The sequence below is a fragment of the Miscanthus floridulus genome, chromosome 19 (genome assembly GCF_019320115.1).
Source record: "Miscanthus floridulus cultivar M001 chromosome 19, ASM1932011v1, whole genome shotgun sequence".
NCBI classification, from domain to species: domain Eukaryota; kingdom Viridiplantae; phylum Streptophyta; class Magnoliopsida; order Poales; family Poaceae; genus Miscanthus; species Miscanthus floridulus.
This window is the reverse complement of record NC_089598.1, coordinates 101,490,202-101,511,186: the sequence shown is the minus strand read 5'-3', so window position 1 is coordinate 101,511,186 and position 20,985 is coordinate 101,490,202. Positions and strand designations below refer to the sequence as shown.

Below are 20,985 nucleotides of genomic sequence, written 5' to 3'. Positions count from 1 at the left end.
TCCAAAGCATGGGCTCTCCTAGCAGGGACACTATGGACAGTCTCCACCTCATGTCCATTGATGATATCATTCCATGCGGTGACCACCAGCTCTACCTTCCAGAAGGTAGCCTCCAGTGGGTGCTTGTACTCGGCGCAGTGGTAGCTGATGGAGGCGTGCAAGTCGGGGAAGTAGTCGTCCAGCACGTGGGTGAGGAGAGTGTGGTAGTAGGCTATCTCTGGAGCTGGCTTGAAGTAGTACTTGCACTTCCAGCCAATCTCCTCATCCTCCACGGGGGCAGCTGGGGAGGGTGCAGGTGTAGGGGAAGTAGCCGTCGACTCCTCAGGTGTAGCTACCACAGGGTAGACGGGCACGGCGACTGGTGTAGGAGTAGGTGTAGGCATCGGTGTAGCCATCTCCTCGTCGTCGGAGATGATCACAATCTCCCTCTCCGCCGGTGGGGCACGCGGGGTGAACATGGCACGATAGCCGGCGGTGCTGAGTCGAGCAGTCTTTGGATTATGAGGCATCTATAGATTTAAAGTGAGATAGAAATTAGAATCAACAATTTTAAATAATAGATTAAGGTATGAAAAGCATAAATGTTTTAATAAAATAACAAGAATAAGTCAGTAAGCAAGAAACCAGAGGAGCAAAGCTGCTAAAACGACTATTTTCTAACTAGGCTTGCATCCTACAGTCAACACGGCTCTGATACCAATTTGTCACACCTAATTTTAAGGATAAAATTGAATGCACAAAACTCGTGTGTGCCCAGGAATCAATCACACATACAAGCTGACAAATTACAGTAGTATCATCACGGTGTCCCATACATCAGAGTTATAATAAAACTTAGTCTTATACATCACAGCGGAATAATAAAAAGATAATAAACTCTCGTGGCCGTCATCACAGGGAAGGTCAACTGGTTGACCACAAGCCTAATAATCCTCCGGGAAATCCTCATACCCGTAGTCATCTGTTACCCATCCGGGATTTTTATCCAAGTAAAGAAAATAAACAAGTGTAAGTACATTCCGTACTTAGCAAGCTAACATGGGGTTATGAAGCTCAAAAAGGATAGACTCTGGTTTACTGCAGTTAGCATTTTTAATAGGTCAAACTTTTATTCTCAAGTATTATCAAGTTATGCTTAAGCTCCCATTTAATTCCCATAAGACTATATATATAGGGTCAAGTTTACCATATTTCATCATAGAACAACTTAATTGATCATCATCAAGTATCCAGTTATTCTGTGAGTTTTCCGGGCCGCTCGTAACCGTGAGCACGGCTGTTATAACAGTTTGTTACCCTCTACAGAGGTGGTGCACATTCACCGTGAGTCGTGATCCCCATATGCCCGGGTTAATTACTCCCATGTCACTACCAAGGTGAGCGGGCAGGGTACACTATGAAGCCATTTCATAGGTTTCCCTAACAAGTTAGGGCCGCTAGGTTTCCTTGGCAGGCAGATGTAGGGACCCCCCTTTCCTATGGCACAAATCCATCGCGGCTATACTCATAGGAACAGAGGCAGCCCTATACCCAAAGTGGCAAGCCCCATTTGCGCCAAAAAGGTAACCTCTAACTAGCTAGGAAAGGTCCTATTACTGAGCTAAAGTCAGAGCCATATGACTCCCGGTTGCACTGTCAGTCCCAACTTTTGCCGACAGATAAGTCCTTATGGAGGGCCGGGAGCAACATGAACAAAGGTCATTTGCTCTTTCGCCCTATAGAACAGTTGTTATAAATCATGTCACTCACTTTGTTCCATAGTATTATTCATCAACATGTATATCAAGTTCAGTTAGAGCACTAGCAATCTACCCATATGCATTTAACCCATAGGAGACAAGGAACAGGATAACAATCACTAGGATGTCCTTACGGGTATCAAAATTAGACACATGCAAATGAGTAATTGCTTAAAGTGAAATAGGACATCAAGGAAGGCCCATGTTATACTTGCCTTGGTTCACAAACTCGTGCTGGTCCTGCTGGTCGTCGAAGGGTTCTTGGTCTCCAACGTTTTCCTCACCGTCTGAACGCGACCAACACGGCAACATACAACATTCCAAAAGCATTCATGCAAAGCAAACATTCCTATCATTAGAACAGTACACCAACAGTATTGAAATCAAGATAAAATGTTTGTAAAACTAATCTATGTTTCGCTACGATCACGTCAACGCGAAGTTCACGAAAAACGGAGCTAAAATGCGATAGTTATGATTTAAACAGGTTTTCCTATAGCCATATATTTAATTAAATCTAATCATGAAATTAAAAAGTTCCAAACTTGACTAACATTAGCTCCAACATGTAGCTTATGAAATTACGAAGCTAACGCGATTTGAATGGATCAATTCGGAGTTCAAACGACAATTTATAAGCGAAATAGTTCGAATGGCATTTCTGTAAATACTGAAAGCGTACTTTTGACTTAAGCCGTGGAGTTTACGCTTTCTAATCGAGATTGCGCATTCGGGGAAATACATTTTGGACCGCGGGTTAGGACTTAGAAAAGTCCAGGGGCTCTTATGCAAATTCACCCGCGAAGGGGTATCTTCTATTTCTGGCCGTTGATCTCGCGATGGGCGGCTAGGATTAGACGTGGGGGGGGGGGGGTTGGCCGGCCGGAACAGGGTCACCGGCGGCCAGGCGCCATGGCCGGCGGCAGTGGCCTCGCCGGAGCGCGCGGTTAGGGCCTACGGTTCACCAAACTGACCACCGAGGACACCCGAGAGCTCGGGGGGAAAAGGGGGTCGCGGCCATGCCGTTTTGGCGGCCGGGAACGGTGGCAATCGCGGTGGCCGCCATGGCCGGCGACCATGGCCCGCAGAACTTGCGGCCAAGGCACGGGAAGCCAACAAAACGAGAAAAGGAGAGCATGGGAGGAGAGGGGAGAGTACGGCGAGTCTCACCGCGGTGAAAACCGGAGCGGAGGCGGCTCGGTGACGGCTGGCCACGCGGAGGTGAGGTCGGCGGCCGGCGGAGCTTCTCCGTGCGGCGGTTGCGGCCAAGAGCGAGGCGAAAACTGGAGCGGGGGCAGCAGGGGGCGCGCGAGGGGGGGCTTGGCTCCTATTTGTAGCGGCCGGGGCGCGAGGGGGGCGCTCCCACGATGCACGGAGCGTGGGCGGCGGTTGCTCAGACGCCGGGCGCGGGCGGTTGCCGAGCTGCGCGGGGAAGGGGACGGCACCGACAGGTGGGGCCCGGGCGTCTGCGGCTGGGAAGAAGGAGGCGCGGCGACGGTTGCGGCCAGGCCGTTCGGCTGGGCTGGGCCGCGGTGCTAGGCCGAGCGAGGCGGGGAGGCGAGCTGGGCTGGGGCTGGCTGCGGTGCTGGGCCGCGGTGCTGGCTGCGGTGCTGGGCCGCGGGGAAAGAAGAGAGGGCCAGCGGGCCAAAAATGAGGAAGGGAAGGAGATATTCATTTTCCTTTTTATTTTTCCAACAAATTTTCCCAAAACCATTTTCAAATTATTTTTGAACTCATTTGAACACTAATTTAAGAACAATCATCACATGAATAAATAATGCAGCAGCATGTATGCATTCAAAAGTTTCAAATCTTATAATTGATTTTAATTCGCCAAAAATTATTAATTTCCTATAATTGAATGCACACTTAATAACATAATAAATCAAATTTACTTATTTAAAAGAATGAAAAATTTTGGGTGTTACAAATTTTTATTGAACGAAAATGCTATAGAATTTGTAGTACAAACTTCGTAGGTGATGGTGAAATACTTGCGGTCGAGAATGGGAGTCACTAGCTAGCTTGGAAATCGAAGTTGACGCAAATCCGAGCGAGACAATCAAATTTCTTAAGTTAGAAAATGGTGTGACGAGGCTATGTTTAGGAATTTTTGTAGGAGAATCGGGTTAAGCAGTGGCATGGTCTTAGGGTTTGTTTTAGTAGTTTGACATGCCATCTCAAGTGTGAAATAGGTGGTGTAGCAACTGAATCACTGAGTTGGATGATTGGGGCACTTTAAAAATCATGCAAGGCACGTTCTCGGCCAGCTTCTGCGTCTGGGCGCGGTCACCGTGCTCGGCACTCGGCGCTGCTGCGCCGGCCACCGACGCGCACGCGCTCGCAGGCCCGCACGCGTGTCACCGCGCTGACCGGTCCTGCCCTGGCGCGCACACCCGTACCATCGTTGTCGCGCCCTGGCACGTAACTCACACATGCACGCGCACGTCGTGCCCACCGTCCTGGCCGCTCGGCCACCACCGCTGTCGTCGCGGGCCCGCTGCCCTAGCTCGACCACTGCTGCCGCTTCACCGCGTAGCTGACCCTGTGCGTCGCGTCACTGCGCTGCTGCTAGCCATGGCCGCTTGTGCGAAGTCGCCCACGTGCGCTTTGCCACCGCCGTCGCGTCCGCCTACCGCTCTACCGCCTCGCGCTCGCCTGTGCGGTGCCATGCGCGCGTGGCCACACTTGGCCCTGCCCGCACGTCGCCTTGCCACGTGTGGGCTTGCCTCACCTGCCTTACTATCACATCGACGCTCGACGACGCTGCGCTGCTGCCTCCTCAGACCAGCGCTATCCACTGCGGCATGCAGGGTGGAGCCGCCATCGTCGATTTGTGGTTTATGGCCGTGCATCCCACCGTCCTGAGCGTGTTGGCCGTTTCCCTATCGCCCTGTAGCTGTACACGATTGTGCATCGAATTGGTAGCCACATCCCGCCACGACAGTGATGAGCCAAGCCACGCTTGTCTCCCCCTGTTCCTCTGTCGCTATGGTCGCCAGACCCGCTCCTCTCAATTTGGGTCAATGGAGGCACCTCAGTCCAATTAATTTTGCCTGCGGCTCCATCGTGTAGCCAGCCAACCACCCGACCCCAGCTTGCAGTGAGCCTCACCGTGCCATGCTCCAATTTGGAGTTTCCTTCCCGTCGGGTCAATAAGACCGTGTCGGTATGCGTCGACGGCAAGCTCCCAATCCAATGCTGCTTGGGTCAATTCATTGCGCCGCCAACTTCGCCTCCACCTACCCATCACTCGACGCACCTTTGCCTAATCACTACCACCGCCTAGCCTCCCCTGATGTAGCTTTGCCACCTCCGTGCGCCACCATACCGTCTGTGTGCACGCGGCCAGCTCAGCTCGGGCCGCCTCCGGTTGAACCACCACCTTATCTGTATCCGTGGTGAGTTCCTTGAGCTCACTAGCTACCCCAATTTCTCTGGCATTGTTGTAGCTCACTGGAACGTCATCATTTTCAGTGCAGGAGCTCTACCGCCGTGGTCTGGCTTTACTGCGGTGTCCCGGCTCATGCTTTCTTCGCCCAGTGCTTTGCGTTCACACCTAGGCAGATATCGACTCCGTAGATAGGGCGGGGAAGGGCTGGCCTGGCCGACGTAACCACCGGTGCCAGCGTCGCCGCACCGGTGCGCGCGTGGGAGGGCCCAAGGTATGGCCGTGGTAAAGATGGAAAGGGGGAGGGGCGTAGTTGTAAGATAGCAGACTAGTGGAATAGTGCTCTTAGTGCTCGCGTGATTACCGGGTAGGCCGAGGGCATTTTTGCAAGATGATCGACGCGCGCAGGTCTTCCCTGTCGCGGGCCGTCATCGCGCGGACTGGGCCGCGCCCCCGCATGGGCTGTGCCGGTGCGTCGCATGCGCGCGCGCCGAGCTAGAGTGGGCCGCTCCGCTCGCTCGCGGACTGCACGGTGGAAATTGATTTTTTTCATTTTCCAGTGAATTAGTAAAGGCTTATTCAATTTAGTTTTGAGCTGAACTTTGATAATTTGTAGTAAATCTTGTAGATGTCCAAAAATAGTGAAACAAAATTTGTTAGGTTCACAAAAATGCTATCTATCTGTTGCTGAAGTTAGTTTACAGTTAGCTATGATAATGATAGATTCATAAATTCACTTTAGAAAGCTTAGCATTATTTAGATTCATATTTGTAGCAATTTTTAGGGCAAATCAGTGATAGCTTTAGCTATGAAATTTTTACAGTAGGTTCATTAGATTATTATGTACTCCCTGTAATTTTTGTAGCCCTAAAGTAGGTTGATAAATAAAGTAGCTATTACTCCTTGTTTTATCATATATAGAGTAAATCGGTATTAGTTGCGAAGATAATATATGTCATGCTGCATACTTGTTAGTGGTAACAATAGGTAACTTAGCACCTTAGTCGGTAGGACTAGCTTAGTAGCTTGCTGGATGTATTTTGATTTTAAGAGTTGCTGTTACAATATTACTAAATGTTGCATCATCATTTCATGTATGTAGATCACGAGTTGGTAGAGTTCGTGTCTGTAGACGAACAAGACTACGAGGAGGTCATTGAGGAGTACGAGGAGGAGATTCTCGTATAGGAGGGAGCCTCGGAGCCGTTCGGTGCTGACTTTGTTGACCCACCGCCTGCCCAAGGCAAGCCCCGATGCATAACCCCTATTTTTGAATAATTACTGAATATATATATGATGTGCATTTATGTTACAGGCATTTTATGGAAACTACATGCATAAAAATATCTACCTATGAGTCCTACTAGTATAGGTCAAGTAGCTGCTATGCTCAGGATTTCGGTAGCATGAGTAACCTGTCGTTACTCACAATAGGTAATAATTATGATCACTCATGATAAAATAGTGGAAAGGAAACTGGTGACCGGATAGGGATATGGTTTGTGTATTGGTGGGTGTAAGAGGTTGTGTCCTACGGCCAACAGGGCATAGCTTGGTTATATTTTTTCCCTGTCTGTGTTGGTTAAGGACCGATCGTTGCATAAGTCTCTGGACAAGTCATAGATTTATTATCCCAAGCACATACTTGAGTATGAGCGCAGGGAAGACTTGTTGCTCTCTTGTCGTAGGTTCTGGCTCTTTCTGGACGAACTGATTGGAGGCGGGGATGGTGGAGGTCCTTGCACCGCACTGAGTTCGAGACTCAGGAGTGGGGGCTTGGAGTCCAAGTTTGGACGGGGACCTGGACCCCATGACAGAAGGCTAATGGGTTGGTCCTATTTGTGCCTGGGATATAAGTGGGGAGTGTGTTTTTGGTGTACCCAGCTGGGGGCATTGATCCGCGAATCGCTGGACGATCCGGTACGGCTTGTTTGAGGTCTAACACCGTAGTAAGAACTGAAAGATGAAAGGTAAGAAAATGGAACTAATTGCTCAACTCTTGCTTGAAAGTAGAACATGTGCTTACATAGAATGGTTAGAGAATAAATTAATCATGGCTGATAATAATAACATAAATAAGAACTCACTATTAGTATTGCTTTCTACAAAAAGAGAAACCAGCAAACCATAAAGCTTATCATATTCCTTGGAGTCGGGAAATTATTTCTACTAGTCAGATAAGTCTTGTGAGTACATTGTGTACTCAGGGTTTATTGACCCTTGTTGCAGGTAATGCTTGAGGAGTATCATTGTGTGAAGGATTCTTCTGGTGGGCACAGATAGATCCTTGTTCATTATCGATAGATGTTTATTTTTAATTCTGCTGTTTAATATTCCGCACTCTGACTTTAGAAATGTAACAATGTAAATTTTAAAACTCTAGATGTATGAAATGGATTAAGTATTGTAACTCGTTCTCATTATTCGATCTTGGGGGAAAATGTGGATCTTTTGGGCTCTCCCTTGGGGTGTGCCCGACGGAAACCGCCCTTGTAGCTTGCTTACGGGGTGCTTAGTGTCTGGTGGAAGACGAGCGCCTCCGTAAGTGCATTATTTTGGGCGGTTCTGCCACAGTTGGTACCAGAGCCAATAATGAGTTTATGAGTTTCATCACTTTTTTCAAAAACTTAAAATTTGACCAACAAAAGTTTTGCGAAAAGTAGGATGCGCTAAAATTATGTAAATAAGTATAAGCCCTAGCAATATGGTCTATCTAGGATAGCGGCACTGATTTTATCTAATCAGTTTTCTGTAAGTACACTGACTTACGTTGTGTAAGAAATCGCTTAGCATACAGAAAGTGAGTGTGCGATGTGCTAAAAATTTGCGAATGCCGCTATATTCTGGCTTGAGTGAACGTACAGGCCGATACATGCATCATAATAATAGAATCTTGCTTAAACTAAAGTCCCCCTACACGTATAATTTGGATTAGTAAATTGATAGGATAACAAAAAGAATGCTTTAATAAATGTCTTGTCATTTCTCTAATCTCTTGCTTCCGATCTGGAAGGTTGTTCTAAGTGGATGGTTCCTATCTCTTATAGATGAATCTTAGATCTGGACGTGGAAGCACTAGTGCCGGAGCGGGACACGGTCTTGGCGAAGGCCAAGGTGAAAGTGGCTGAGCCAATAAGCACGGCAACGGGGAGAGCCATGAGGCTCCACTTCTGGCTCCTCCTCCACCACCACCGCAACCTTCGATGACTCACATGGAGATGATAGCGAAAATGATGGCTGCTCGCCACGAGTCAACCCATGTCATGGAGCTGCTGGCATAGGCTATTGGTGGCTTCGCCTGTGGAGGCCACGAGGGCAATGGTCGGAACAGGGGTGGTGCCCGCGGTCCTAAGGGACCCTGCTCTTATCAGGATTTTCTCAAGATACACCCACCCACTTTCACACCGTCGGCTGAGCCTCTAGACACGGAGTATTGGCTTCGCATTCTAGAGCAAAAGTTTATGTTGCTCAACGTGACTGATGAGCAGAAAATGCGCTTTGCAGCGCACAGTTGTTGGGGTCCGCAAGTGCATGGTGGGATACCTTCAATGCCATGTAGTAGCCAGATCACTGGGTGACCTGGCAGGAGTTCACCGCAGCATTCAGAGAATTTTATATTCCTGCTGGTGTTCTCAACAGGAAGCTAACTGAGTTCCTAGACCTACGGCAAGGGAGTATGTCCGTGATGGACTACATCAACAAGTTCAATCACTTATCGTAGTATGCTGGAACCCATGTTGACATAGATGAGAAGAAGAGGGACCGCTTCTATCGTGGCCTCTCTTGCAGCTTACAGAAGGAGCTATATACTGGGAACTATTAGACCTTTAGGGCAATGATGAATGCTGCCATCGCCATAGAGGGCTTACAGCGAGAGTCCCAGGCGGAGTGGAAGCGTAAGCGGGTGGCTTCGGGGTCTTCTAGTCACCCCCATGCTCAAAAAGTATAGGTTGTCCAACGGGTGCCCTATCAATCATCAGACGGGCATTCGTTTCGACAGTCTCAGTAGACTTTTCAGGCTCCTTCCATGCAGTACCATGCACCTACTCAGTAGGTGCAACATCAGCAGCCCCAAGGACAGCAGGCCCCACCTCATCTAGGACAGGGAAACAAGCCAGGTGCTTGTTTTAAATGTGGCAAGGATGGCCACTATGCCTGAGAGTGTCCACAAAACCAGCCACAAGAACACCTCCCTCTCGGCCTCCTCTGCCGGTCACTGCCACAAGGGTGGCGGTGCCCTCGGGGTAGCAACACAAGCCCGGCTACGCCTCCTTTTCTTCACCTTTTTCACCACCTATGCAAATGTGCTAACACCATCAAGTGTACACCACCAAGTGCAAGTGTGTTAGCATTTTCACAAAAAAATTTCAAAGGATTAGTCACTCAATTCACCATGCCACTCGATCCTAGCAATGTCGCAAAGTTAGATCGCTCAAGTGACACTAGATGACTCATATGCAAACAAATTTGCCCCTCTTGATAGTGCGGCCATCTATCCTAAACCCAATCATCAACTTCTCTATACACCTATGACCGGTGAAATGAAATGCCCAAATTATTTTTTTTCGCGTGCAGGCATATATGCCCGAATTTCATTAAGAGGACGGGAATGGTCAATAGACCTTACAATAAAGCCGTTAGCTGATGGTGGCGAGAGACCATCACCAAAGCAAACCGCAGCCTAGCTACTGGATTACCAAAAGTCGTATTACAAGACCACCTGGTTCTGCGACCATAAGCTAATCAAGTGAGCCAACGAAGAGTACCCTGCCTCGCACCAGCATTGCGCTTCTCTGATCACCTCCTGTGCGATTGCCGCCAAGTTGGACGTGATTCGGTTGAAGACCCTATTGTTTCGCTCCTTCTAGATTGTCCAGGTGATGAGCAGTAGCAGGGTATCAAACGGTGGCCGGCTGTCAGCACTCAGCCGTTCTCTCTGTCTCAGCCACCAAATTCCCAAGCTTTCCTCTGTCAGCGGCGTCAAGTCCTGTAACCCCAAAGGTAGAAGCAACCTATACCAGAGTTGCCTGGTAGTCACACACCCCACGAACAAGTGATCACACGTCTCGGATGCCTGGTTGCACAGGTTGCAGTCATCTGAATCCTGTAGGCCATGCCGCAATCGTCGATTTGCGGTCCAGATCCTGCGGTGAAGCACCAACCACATAAAAAACCTGACCTTCGGTGGAGCTTTAGTCTTCCCTAATTCCTTGGCACCAAGGAGCGCAGTTGATCCTTCGAAAAAAGCTCTGTAGGTCGACGACACGCTGTACTTCCCATAAGGCGACCACTTCCATGTGAATCGGTCTCGCACATGCGGATCGAGAACGACGGCGCGTAGGATTGCCCACACACGCAGGTACTGAAGGAGCACCTGCACAGTGTCCGCACCATGAATTTCACGCGCCCACCGGTTCTAGAAGAGACCATCGTTCAGAGACATCTTCTTTCCTCTCGGTGAGATGGCAGCAAACAACTGAGGCGCAAATGAGCATAGCGAACCAACATTGGACCAATTGTCCGTCCACAGTTTTGCTGAGGCCCCATCGCCGATGATCACAGTCATGCTGGCGTCTGTCATTGCGACAACATTCTTCTCAGCACGTGCCGGCAGTGTAGCCCAGCAGCGATCAGGCTCAACTCTGCTTAGCCATTCCCAACGTAGCCTGAGGGCCAGCCCAAAGAACCTGAGATCCAAAACACCTAGGCCGCCCAGAGATGTCGGACGACAGACAGCAGTCCAGGCCAGTTTGCATTTTCCTCCTAATGCCCCAAATTATACCTTTGCCTTGCACATTTTATTCCATCTCCTCCATTGTTGATGCAACACATGCACCATCCAATCACCAAATGATATGATCCACTTCATATCATCACGTGGCCGTATTGGTTCATCGATCTTGACTTCACTTGCTCTTCACCGTTGCTTCGATCCATCGGCACCAAGTCATCACTCAACTTGCCCTTCACACTTGCAACCGGTCCATGGAGCCAAGTCTTGTCTTGATCTTCTCCACCTTTATCACATGACTCCATGTCATGTCTCATATGCAATGAGCTCCTTCATCACATGTGTGAGTTTTGCAACATCTCCAAGCCATTTCACCTCCATGGCAAAGGTTGCTCACACATGATGTACTTATGGACTAATCATATGTGTATCTCATATTAAACACAATTAGTCCACCTAAGTTGTCACTCAATTACCAAAACCAAACAAGGACCTTTTACCTATACCGGGAGTCCCAGATACCGTTCATTCATTGTTTCTTTTGTAATCTGTAGCAAATCACACACCTCTTTCTTCCCGTGTGGATTAGTATTCCGGCTAAAGAGGACCACCAATTTAGTCTTATTAATCATCTGTCCTGAGCAATATCCATAGAGATCCAGGATGTCTTGTAGCTGTTTGGCGTCACCCTCCGTTGCACGAATCAGTATCAAGGATAAGGAGTCATCGGCAAACAAAAGATGTGAAACACTAGGTGCTCTCTGACAAACTTTCACTCCCACAATATTTCCTTCCTGCTCTGCTTGCTGCAATAATGCAGAAAAACCTTCTGCACAAATGAGGAACAAATATGGTGACAAAGGGTCTCCCTGACGTAGACCTCTTTCAGGTTTAAACCCCTCTGACAATTCTCCATTCACCTTAATACGATAGCCCACTGATGTCACACATTCCATAATTAAATTAATCCACTGCTCACAAAACCCCATTTTTCCTATTTTCACCATCATGTTACGAAGAAAGTGCCACTCAACCCTATCATAGGCCTTACTCATATCTATTTTGATCGCTGCATAACCAATGTCACCCTCTCTTTTATTCATCAGGTAGTGAGTGATCTTATAAGCAATAAGAATGTTATCTGAAATCAACCGGCCGGGAACAAAAGCACTTTGGTTCGGAGTGATTATATCCGGCAGCACATCCCGAAGGCGACAAGACAAGACTTTGGATACAATCTTGTAGACCACATTACACAGACTGATAGGCCGTAGCTCAGTTACCTTCTCTGGCTTTTCTACCTTGGGAATCAAAGCAATGGTCGTTTCATTCCAACCCTCTGGTATAAGCCCTCCATTCAACACGTGCATCACCTCCCGCGTTAGCTTTTCACCGACCACATCCCAAAAATGTTTGTAGAAGACCGATGGAAGACCATCAGGTCCGGGAGCCTCTAGATCACCAATGGAGTCTAGAGCGCTCTTTTATCTCCTCCTCAGTGAACTCGGCCATCAGCTTGGAATTCATGACTCACCTGGACGCAGTCGGAATCCCGCGCGCTCCTAGCTCCAACTATGGGCCACGCTCGCTGCAACGGATGATGGGTCGCGTTTGTGGGCTGCTTGCTCTAGCGCGAGGGGGGTCGGCGCGGGGCTCTTGTCTGACTGGTCACTGGTCAGCAGTGATGCTTTCCGAAACAAACCTGCCCTTGGAGTTGCTCTTTCGAGGTGTCGGTTTGGTGGGGTTTATCAACGATCGTGAAACAAACATGTGGTCTCTGTGATCTGTGAACATTTTATACTCCATATTTATTCCGTTGACGGTCCAGAATGGCAAAGAAAATGTAGAGAGTTTTAAATAAATAGTGCTACGTAGGACTGTGCAAGCTAGCAATGTGGCTATGCTTTCGTCGATGCATACGGTCCAAATGGCATTCTTGGGAATTCCACTTCGCCGGCACAAGCATCTCTGGTTCTTAATTAATCATCTGCTAATCTTAATCCGCTTCTGTCGGTAACAGTAGTACCTGGCAATCGCCCTGTTCGTTTGGCTTATAAGCCGTACTTTTTTCAGCCAATGAATAGTATTTTTGTCTCGCAACAAATTAGTCAACGGTACTTGCCATGACTTATCAGCCAAGCGAACATGGCAAATGTCTCGGCTCTGCTGGTCAACTTGGGAAGAGAACCTATCGGTCCTTGCCACGTCTGCTACCGACAACATCCTACGCTTGCATTTGCATGGAGTATAAAAGGATTGATTATGCCAGTATTCTTTTTTTTTTCAGTATGGCACGGTATTCCTTCGAGATTGTAATGGCAGGCAGGCACGGGTTCTTTCCTTTTTCTTTTCTGTAATGATATTTTTCTTCTCTCCTTTTTTATTGAAATGTTTTTTCTTCTCTTTGACGTGTCTACCCTCTAGTCCTCTACTGTTACTATTTGATTACAAGGCCTTGTTTAGATCACCTCCAAATTCCAAGTTTTTTCACTCTCTCCATTACATCAATTTTTGGACTCATGCATGGAGCATTAAATGTAGGTAAAAAAAATAACTAATTGCACAGTTTGGTTGTAAATCACGATACGAATCTTTTGAGCCTAGTTAGTTCATGATCAGATAAAGTTTGTTAAATACAAACGAAACATGCTACAGTGTCGAGATTGCAAAAATTTACGATCTAAACGAGGCTCGAAAGGCTTTGTCAACGGCTACGACTACTGGCACGGATTCCGTTCAGCTTGTACGTCCTGCTGCCATAGCTCTGCTGCAGGCCTGCAGCAGCAGCAAGATTCCTGGTCATGGTCACGGGAGACAGGCATGCCTTGACCTGTGCAAGATTTGAAGAAGAAAAATAAGGTTTGGCTGGTGACATTTTATTTTAATACAGCAGATTAGCTCATGTCCATGCCCAAAGCGATCAATTTGGTCACGTTCGTTTTACTGAAAAGTCATGACTGAAAGTACTGTTCGCTGATTTGTTGTGAGAGAAAAACACTGTCTGTTCGTTGAAATGGTATAGCTCAATCGAACATGGCCTTGATTTGCTGCTGACCTTGAAACCAGAAATGAGAAATCTCGCAATCAAAAAAAAGAAAAGAAATGAGAAATCTCTCTGGATCAGATCAGCCAGCCAAATCACGTTGGCTTACAGTTCGTGTGGATTTGTGGAAGAGTGTGATAGACGTCAGCGTACCATGCCAGAACGGAAGCTTTTCTGCACGCCCCTTGCCTGTCCAACGGGAAAAGGCAGGCATGATGAGGGTGAGGCCTGGCTGGACGTCTCCGTCTCGCAGAGCACGTGAAACCATCTGCGGTAATCACTTTGTTTTCCCATGCGGGAGGTTAATCATTGTTGTTTACTGTAGTTTTGAGAGAGAGAAGCGCAGGCCGGAGTACAGTGCAGGAGCAGTACTATTATCCAACTTGCACCCATATAACCTTTAAATTTTAGTTTTACTGTATTAATATATTAGTAAAGTATACGGTTTTATTATAGCATTATCCACTTGAAACAGAGATTCTCTACGAAGCAGCAGCATGTTTCGCAACAGGTTAATGCTACTCATAAAGTTATAGCCCTGTTCGTTTGTGTTTATTTGGCTAATAACCCATGGCTGAAAGTACTGTTGGCCGATCTGATGTGAGAAAAAAATAATGTTCGCTGGCTGATAAGTCATGACTTATAAGCCAAACGTAACCAAATGAACATGCTGATAGTATGAAATTTTACCGAGAGGTATCTCACGTGTCATGTCTGACACCTTAACATTACCTACCAAAATCCATATACACATAGTACACAAGTTTTCCAATAAAACTTTTCGAAACTTACTATATTTATCATGTTTGTATATGAGCATCGACATAACCCAACTATGGCAATGATGAGATACGAGTTCCTAAACTGTTGAAAAAGTCAGCAGGGTGCTCGCAAGGATTCCGCAACGGGCCACTCCTAAGATTTAGGAAAGGGCAGGGCTACGAATTTCGAAAGGCGGTTGCTTTATTCCGCTTCTGCCGTTGCCGTCCCGATCCCCGTTCGTCGATCTCCAATCGGACGGCCGGCGACTGCCCGAATCCCTCTCGCCTCCACCTGGCCTGACCTCGCGTCGCCGGCCAAGCCGCCACGACCAGCTCGCTCGCCTCACGTCCGTTCTGTTTTGTCCTCCTGCAGAGTCTGTCCACCACCACCACCATTTCCATTCTCCACTTCGTGGTTCGTGCCTCCCCCAACCGTCTCCTCCCCTCGTAAGCCTCCTCCTTTCCGCACCTCAGCTTCGCCTGTTGGTCGGAGCGCGCAGGGGAAACGAGAGGGAGGAGGTCGCCGGAGCAGTGGCAAGATGTTCGACAGCTTGCTCAACTCCAAGTTCTATAACAAATGGTACCGAAAGATTGCCTTTTCTTCGTCAGGTTTCTTGGTTCTCGGCTTGCTCTGTTCCCGGTCCCAGTGGGATTCATTCGTTCTTTCCTCGGGTTCTTTGGTTTCATGGATATTTTCTTTGCTGGGTCTGGATTCCTTTTTTTTTTCCTGCCTTTTCTTCGCTTTTATTTATCTGGGATGGGATGCTGAATGCGGTTTCCCTCCCCCCATGGTCGCGACGATTTGGTTGCGTTTGTTTAACCTGAGCGAGAAAAGCGGCTTCTGTTCTTGGGTTGGGCTTAACCAATCTTTGGTTTGTTTGTCTGTTCCACGACGGATGCAGTAAGCACGCCTTCAAATGCATCCGGACACGGATGGCTCCGATACGGCGGAAGAGGCACGCCATGATCCGGTTCCTGAAGAAGGACGTCGCCGACCTCCTCGCCAATGGCCTCGATACCCACGCCTTCGGAAGGGTATGTTTCTTTTCTTCAGCCGGGCGCTCTGTTGTTCAACGTTGCGTATGCATCGCTCTAGAATCGCGAATGGGTTTTGTTCTGGGGCAAAAGCGAGTACGGGAGTCTTGTCTAGGGGTTTAATTGATGGATTTTACCTGTTGGTGGTCGAGCTGTGTTAACTTGGTGCAGTGTATTCTGTTTCCTGGCATTAATTGCTATTTGGAATGCAGATGGATGGCCTGATAGTTGAGCTGAACCATGCTTCTTGCTATGATACGATTGAAGGGTTCTGTGATTACATTGGGAAACAACTGGGAAGCCTTCAGAAGCAGAGGTAAATATAATCAGCTCAACTGACGTTTGTTTTTTGTTTCCTCATTTCTGTTGTCAACTACTAACAATCATGGTAACATTGAGGAATTAATCTACGAAACACATTGTTAATGGGCAAGAGTGTTGGTTATGAGCCTTATGGCATACCAACCCATGTCTGTCGGGGCCAGCTGCGGTGCATTTTGTTAAGCAATCAAGACAGTAGTTTAGTAGCACTAGCATTTGTAATACTTCTGCTAATGTTTGGTGTTAGTAAAAGTATTCGCCGTAGTTCAGTTGGTGAATTCCAAGTTTCCAACTACCCTTTAGTAGTATGCCAAGAGTGCAAACAGAAAAGCGTTGTCTTGATGCTCAAACAATTAACACATTTGTTTTGCGTTTTTCTTTTCCAAACAGGGAATGCCCCCCAGAATTCAGGGAAGCTGTGTCAACCCTCATATCTGCTGCTGCTAGGTATCCAGATTTACCTGAACTTTGTGACTTAAGGCACATATTCACAGAGAGATATGGAAATTTCGTTGAGCATTTTGTTAGCCGGGAGGTACGCAAGATGATGCTAATTTCTTGTTATCGAATTGTTTTATGCTTTTGCGGTCCTCTGCATTACATATTCACAGTATTATAATTCAATCCTTCTGTCTGCAGTTCATTCGGAAACTTGACAGTACAGAGTTCACTAATGAGGAAAGGTTCCAAGTCATGCAAAGTGTTGCTGAAGAATTATCCGTTAGTTTTGATGCCAAGGAATTGCAACTCAAGTTATGGGCCACACCGGAAACAGAACATGTAAGTGCTCCACAAATTTATTAACTGTTTTCTCAAAACAAATTTATTACCTGAACTATGATGTAGGCAAACAAAAATGTGTCCTTAACTTGAAACCATGTAATGTGTTTTCCACTTTTCCTTAGGATATGCTTGAGAAGGGTTCAAGGAAGGCAGCACAACTATCAATGCCTTTATCCAGCAAGCAGAGATGCGTCGAGGATGCTCCATATGAAGAACAAGAGGATATCCTTGAGAAGAGTTCGAGGAAGCCAGCAGAACTAGCAATGCCTTTATTCGACAAGACAAAGTGCGATGGTGATGCTCCATGTGAAAGAAAAAATAAGGATATGCTTGAGAATTACTCAATCAAGCCTGTAGAACTAGCAACTGCTTCATCCAACAAGCAGAAGGTTACTGAGGATGTTCCATGTAAAAGAAACTATGATGCTGAACCTGCACACCATACTGAGAAAGTGGAGGTACAGTTGATCCAAAAAGATATTCAAGCTGTTGCTGATGCACACCATACAATTGATGAGAATTCAAGGAAGCAGCAACCTGATGTGTCTGATGAGAAGGAACATTTGCAGAAACCAGTGTCTCCTGTGGACACTAACAGAAGAAACACCCAAAAAGATGTTCAGAAGCTTAACAGAAGGGCTGTCCGCCCTTTGGAAAAGGAGCTGATGGAAGCAGTGGAGCTTGATCTCAATGGCCTACCTAAGAATGGATTTGGTGCAGTCAAATTTCCTGAAACAGAAGGCAACAAAACAGTTCGACTAAATGTCAAGCCAAACGAGTCTGCGAGAGATTACCATATTGAAAAAGAGAATAACGAAGTCCTTCATGGTTCACGCATGCCTGATGGTCCTGAAAACAATGGTAGACATGTAGATTCAGGGCTAAGAGCTCAGCGCCCAGACAATCAAGGACGTCCAGTGAGTCCTCTTAGTGGTAACACTAGAAACAAGGCGCCTTACACTAAGCAGAATGTTGCAAACATGAAGAATCCTACTGAAAAAAAAGGAAACAATGGTTTCTTGCATGATAAACCGCAGCATTTAGCTGATCTGGGATACCCAGTGCAGAAAGGACAAGGAGTGCCAGAGAGGGCAGGTACTATGCTGCCTCCTTATGTTAAACCAAAATCTAACATGCAACCTGTGAATGATGATCCTGAAAAGCAAACTCCAAGTGGTTACAGGAAGCCCAACATCCCTGGACAGATTGATCACTTGGAGAACAAAGATGTGCTTCGACCTGTTTCTGTTAGAAGGAGAGCTGCAAAGCTGACAGCACCTGTTGATACTAATGTTGAGGTGCCAAACAATGAGAAGGTCACAAGCCAAACATCCAAAAGTCACAGAAGCCACTCAAGCAGGCAGAATGGTGCTAAATATGACCAGAACCGGAAATGTAATGGAACTGATGTTGGTAGTGGGACAAATGCTCAAATAACTCCAATTAGCCAATCAAAGCACATAGGCAGGAGGAATGGAGCTTTAAACCACAACAATGACTATGGCAGGTTGAAGCAGCGTAGGCAACCTGAAGCAGATGAGACTGCTATTGATTTCGGTAATCTCTTGCCTCGAAATGCAAATGGACAGAGGCGACACAACAGCGGACATAAAGGAGACCTTGATGAGGAGGAAAGGATGATGGACAAGCTTTTGATGCACTATAGCAAGAAGAAAGGTACGGACCCGACCAACAATGAAGCACATATAGATGCTGTGCAGAAGGTTTCCTTGCATCCCCAAGGTAGAGCTATCTCGCCACCACCTGAATCTGTTGGCCAGGGCGAAGATGCGAAGGTTCCTTCTCGATCCACCTCACTTCAGCCAGATGGTCCTAGGAGTGCACATGTGCACCCCAAAATGCCAGACTTCGATGAATTGGCTGCTCGGGTTAAGGCTCTGAGGAATGCTTGAGGTGGCATAACCGCATAAGATGGACTCTGGCTTGTATACACGTTCTTTCAGCTGAAGAGTTGATCCTTTGTTGACAGTTCCTTGCAAGACACAACCACTGAGTCGTTCTTTGATGTGCAGTTCCTATAAGAGATTAAACAGATTTGTGTATGTGTTTTACTCTCTTTTTTCTGTTAGATTTTTTTTACAGTGCTCTTGTTATAGGTTTTCCTTTGAACCAAGTGTTTGTGTAGAATAGGAGCACTGGTTTCAGGTTAACACGATATATAATACAGTTGATAGGGATTTTCCATTGCTTATTCTTTATTTGTTTGATAGGGATTTGATTGGATATATTGCACCTCCAAAATTGCATTGCCAGATGTACTAAATACACCACTTCATGATGGAATGTGTGTAAATGATGATAAATTCTCAGGGATACATTCTCTTCAACTGCTTAGATTTGTATGAGTGCTGTACGTTTGTACATACTACATACATCTGGAATTCTGGATTTTACAGCCCTGCCGTATGCAAGGGAGATTACTTTTACTTTCCTAGTCATCCGTACTGGCGTCCGTAGTCCTTTTCTTTTGTCATTTGCAGGAGGTACACTTTTTTGTTCGTTCGTTCGTTTGTCATGTGAGAACCATATTTTGCAAGAGGTACACTTGATTCCTACATCTATCCGTAATACTGAATAATTTTGTCTACGTAATTTTGCCGGATTGTTAAAACTTTGTCGTTTAGCTGCAATGCCTTCAGTTGAGAGGTGGTGCAGAAGGTAATGGTTAGCATTGCAATGCAAAGTTCCTTGTTACAAATTTCAAGGTGAATTTCCTCCGAACAATGGAGTCCATTTCCCCTCTCTCTAGCTCTAGCTAGCCAACCGAATCTACATACATCGACCTGCACATGTCATTGCTACGGCCTACGTGCATGTCATGTCGTCCATGGCCAGCATTTGCTGCGCCTCCTAGCAGAGGCAGCGCATGACGCCGACGACGAAGCTGGCGATGCAGTCCTGGCCGCGGCCGTCACGGCCTCGGAGCGCGTCGTCCCGGACGAGGCGCTCCAGGCCCCGGTTCCTCGGCAGCGCGCCGGCGCGGTGCAGGATCGTCGCCGCCGCGACAGCCGGCCCGCCGGCCGCCACGCGCGCCGCGAACCGAACCACCGGCCTCAGGAACAGCTGCAGCAGGGCCTGCACGAGCACACGAGGGTCAAACAAGGAAACGCGTTAGCGTCGTCAGCAGCCAAGAAGACACAGCGCGAAGATGCCAGCCAGACACTCACCATGAGCTAGCGATGGCTACTGGCAATGTCGCTGCTGGATGGAGGCGTCGCCAATTGGCAACGAAGATGCAGACTCCTCGAGAGCGCCGCCAGACAGCCGAAATGCAGGCTTCAGATGTATACGGAATGCTTGACGGCGATGGCTCTTGGTCAGAGCTTCACAGGAGGGTGATATATACACGGGAGCAGGGAGGGAAGGAAGCCGGAGCCGGCGACGCATGCAAGGCGTGAGCCGTCAGAAGTCAGATGCACGACGCAAAGGGGTGGCGGTGGCTGCGGCACTGGTACTAGTCCGGGGGGCGCCCACCGTGCCCGCCGGCCGGCCGCGCCGTTGTACTACGGACAAGGAACGCGCAGCCATCGTTCATCCTGGGGCTGCTGCTGAACCACCACGCTGCCCACGCCACCCTATCTCGGGGCCTGCACCTCTGCCTCTGCGTGCGCCGTGCAGCCCGCCCATTCCGTCACCCCCTCGCGTCTCCATTTCGGCGTCCGTGTTGCTTCTGCTCCGCGTGGCGTGGCACCCCTCGCGCGGCCTGCGTACTGCGGCGTAGTCTAGCAGCAGGCCAGCAGTCCTGGGGGTTGGTTTTCCGTCGACTTGTTCCTTTGGAGGTTTCGTACCGGCTTCCTCATCAACAAAAATACAAGATCAGGGATGGGTGTACTTGGATTGGATAGATATACATGTGATAAGTATACAATAGTCACATGATCAATGCTGAATGAAGATCACCTTTGGACTTTGGTTTGGACAACAGCAAGCAATTTCTTGCCTGCACTCCACACGCACGCAGAAAAGGAAACCCAACGGTACACAGAACAGCACATTATGGGCCGAAAGAGCTCATGCCACGACCAAGAGATCCTTCTCAGCCCATTATACAACACACAGGCCGACTCTATCATCCATGATCCATCCATGGCTCAAAAGCCCATACAAGAAAAGGCCCGGCCCGGGTTCCCCCGACCGAAAGATTCCCACGGGCTGGCGT

At 47.8% G+C, this 20,985-nt stretch overlaps 1 protein-coding gene across 1 annotated transcript; it reads left to right on the top strand.

Annotated features, from left to right (window-relative positions):
- The first annotated feature begins 15,105 nt into the window (after positions 1–15,105).
- On the top strand, positions 15,106–19,010 carry LOC136529633 (uncharacterized). Its single transcript, XM_066522707.1, has 6 exons — positions 15,106–15,246; positions 15,569–15,701; positions 15,914–16,017; positions 16,413–16,557; positions 16,662–16,802; positions 16,928–19,010. Exons 1-6 carry the CDS (start codon positions 15,206–15,208, stop codon positions 18,716–18,718), a joined length of 2,355 nt encoding a protein of 784 aa, XP_066378804.1. The 5' UTR covers positions 15,106–15,205; the 3' UTR covers positions 18,719–19,010.
- The last annotated feature ends 1,975 nt before the right edge of the window (positions 19,011–20,985 follow it).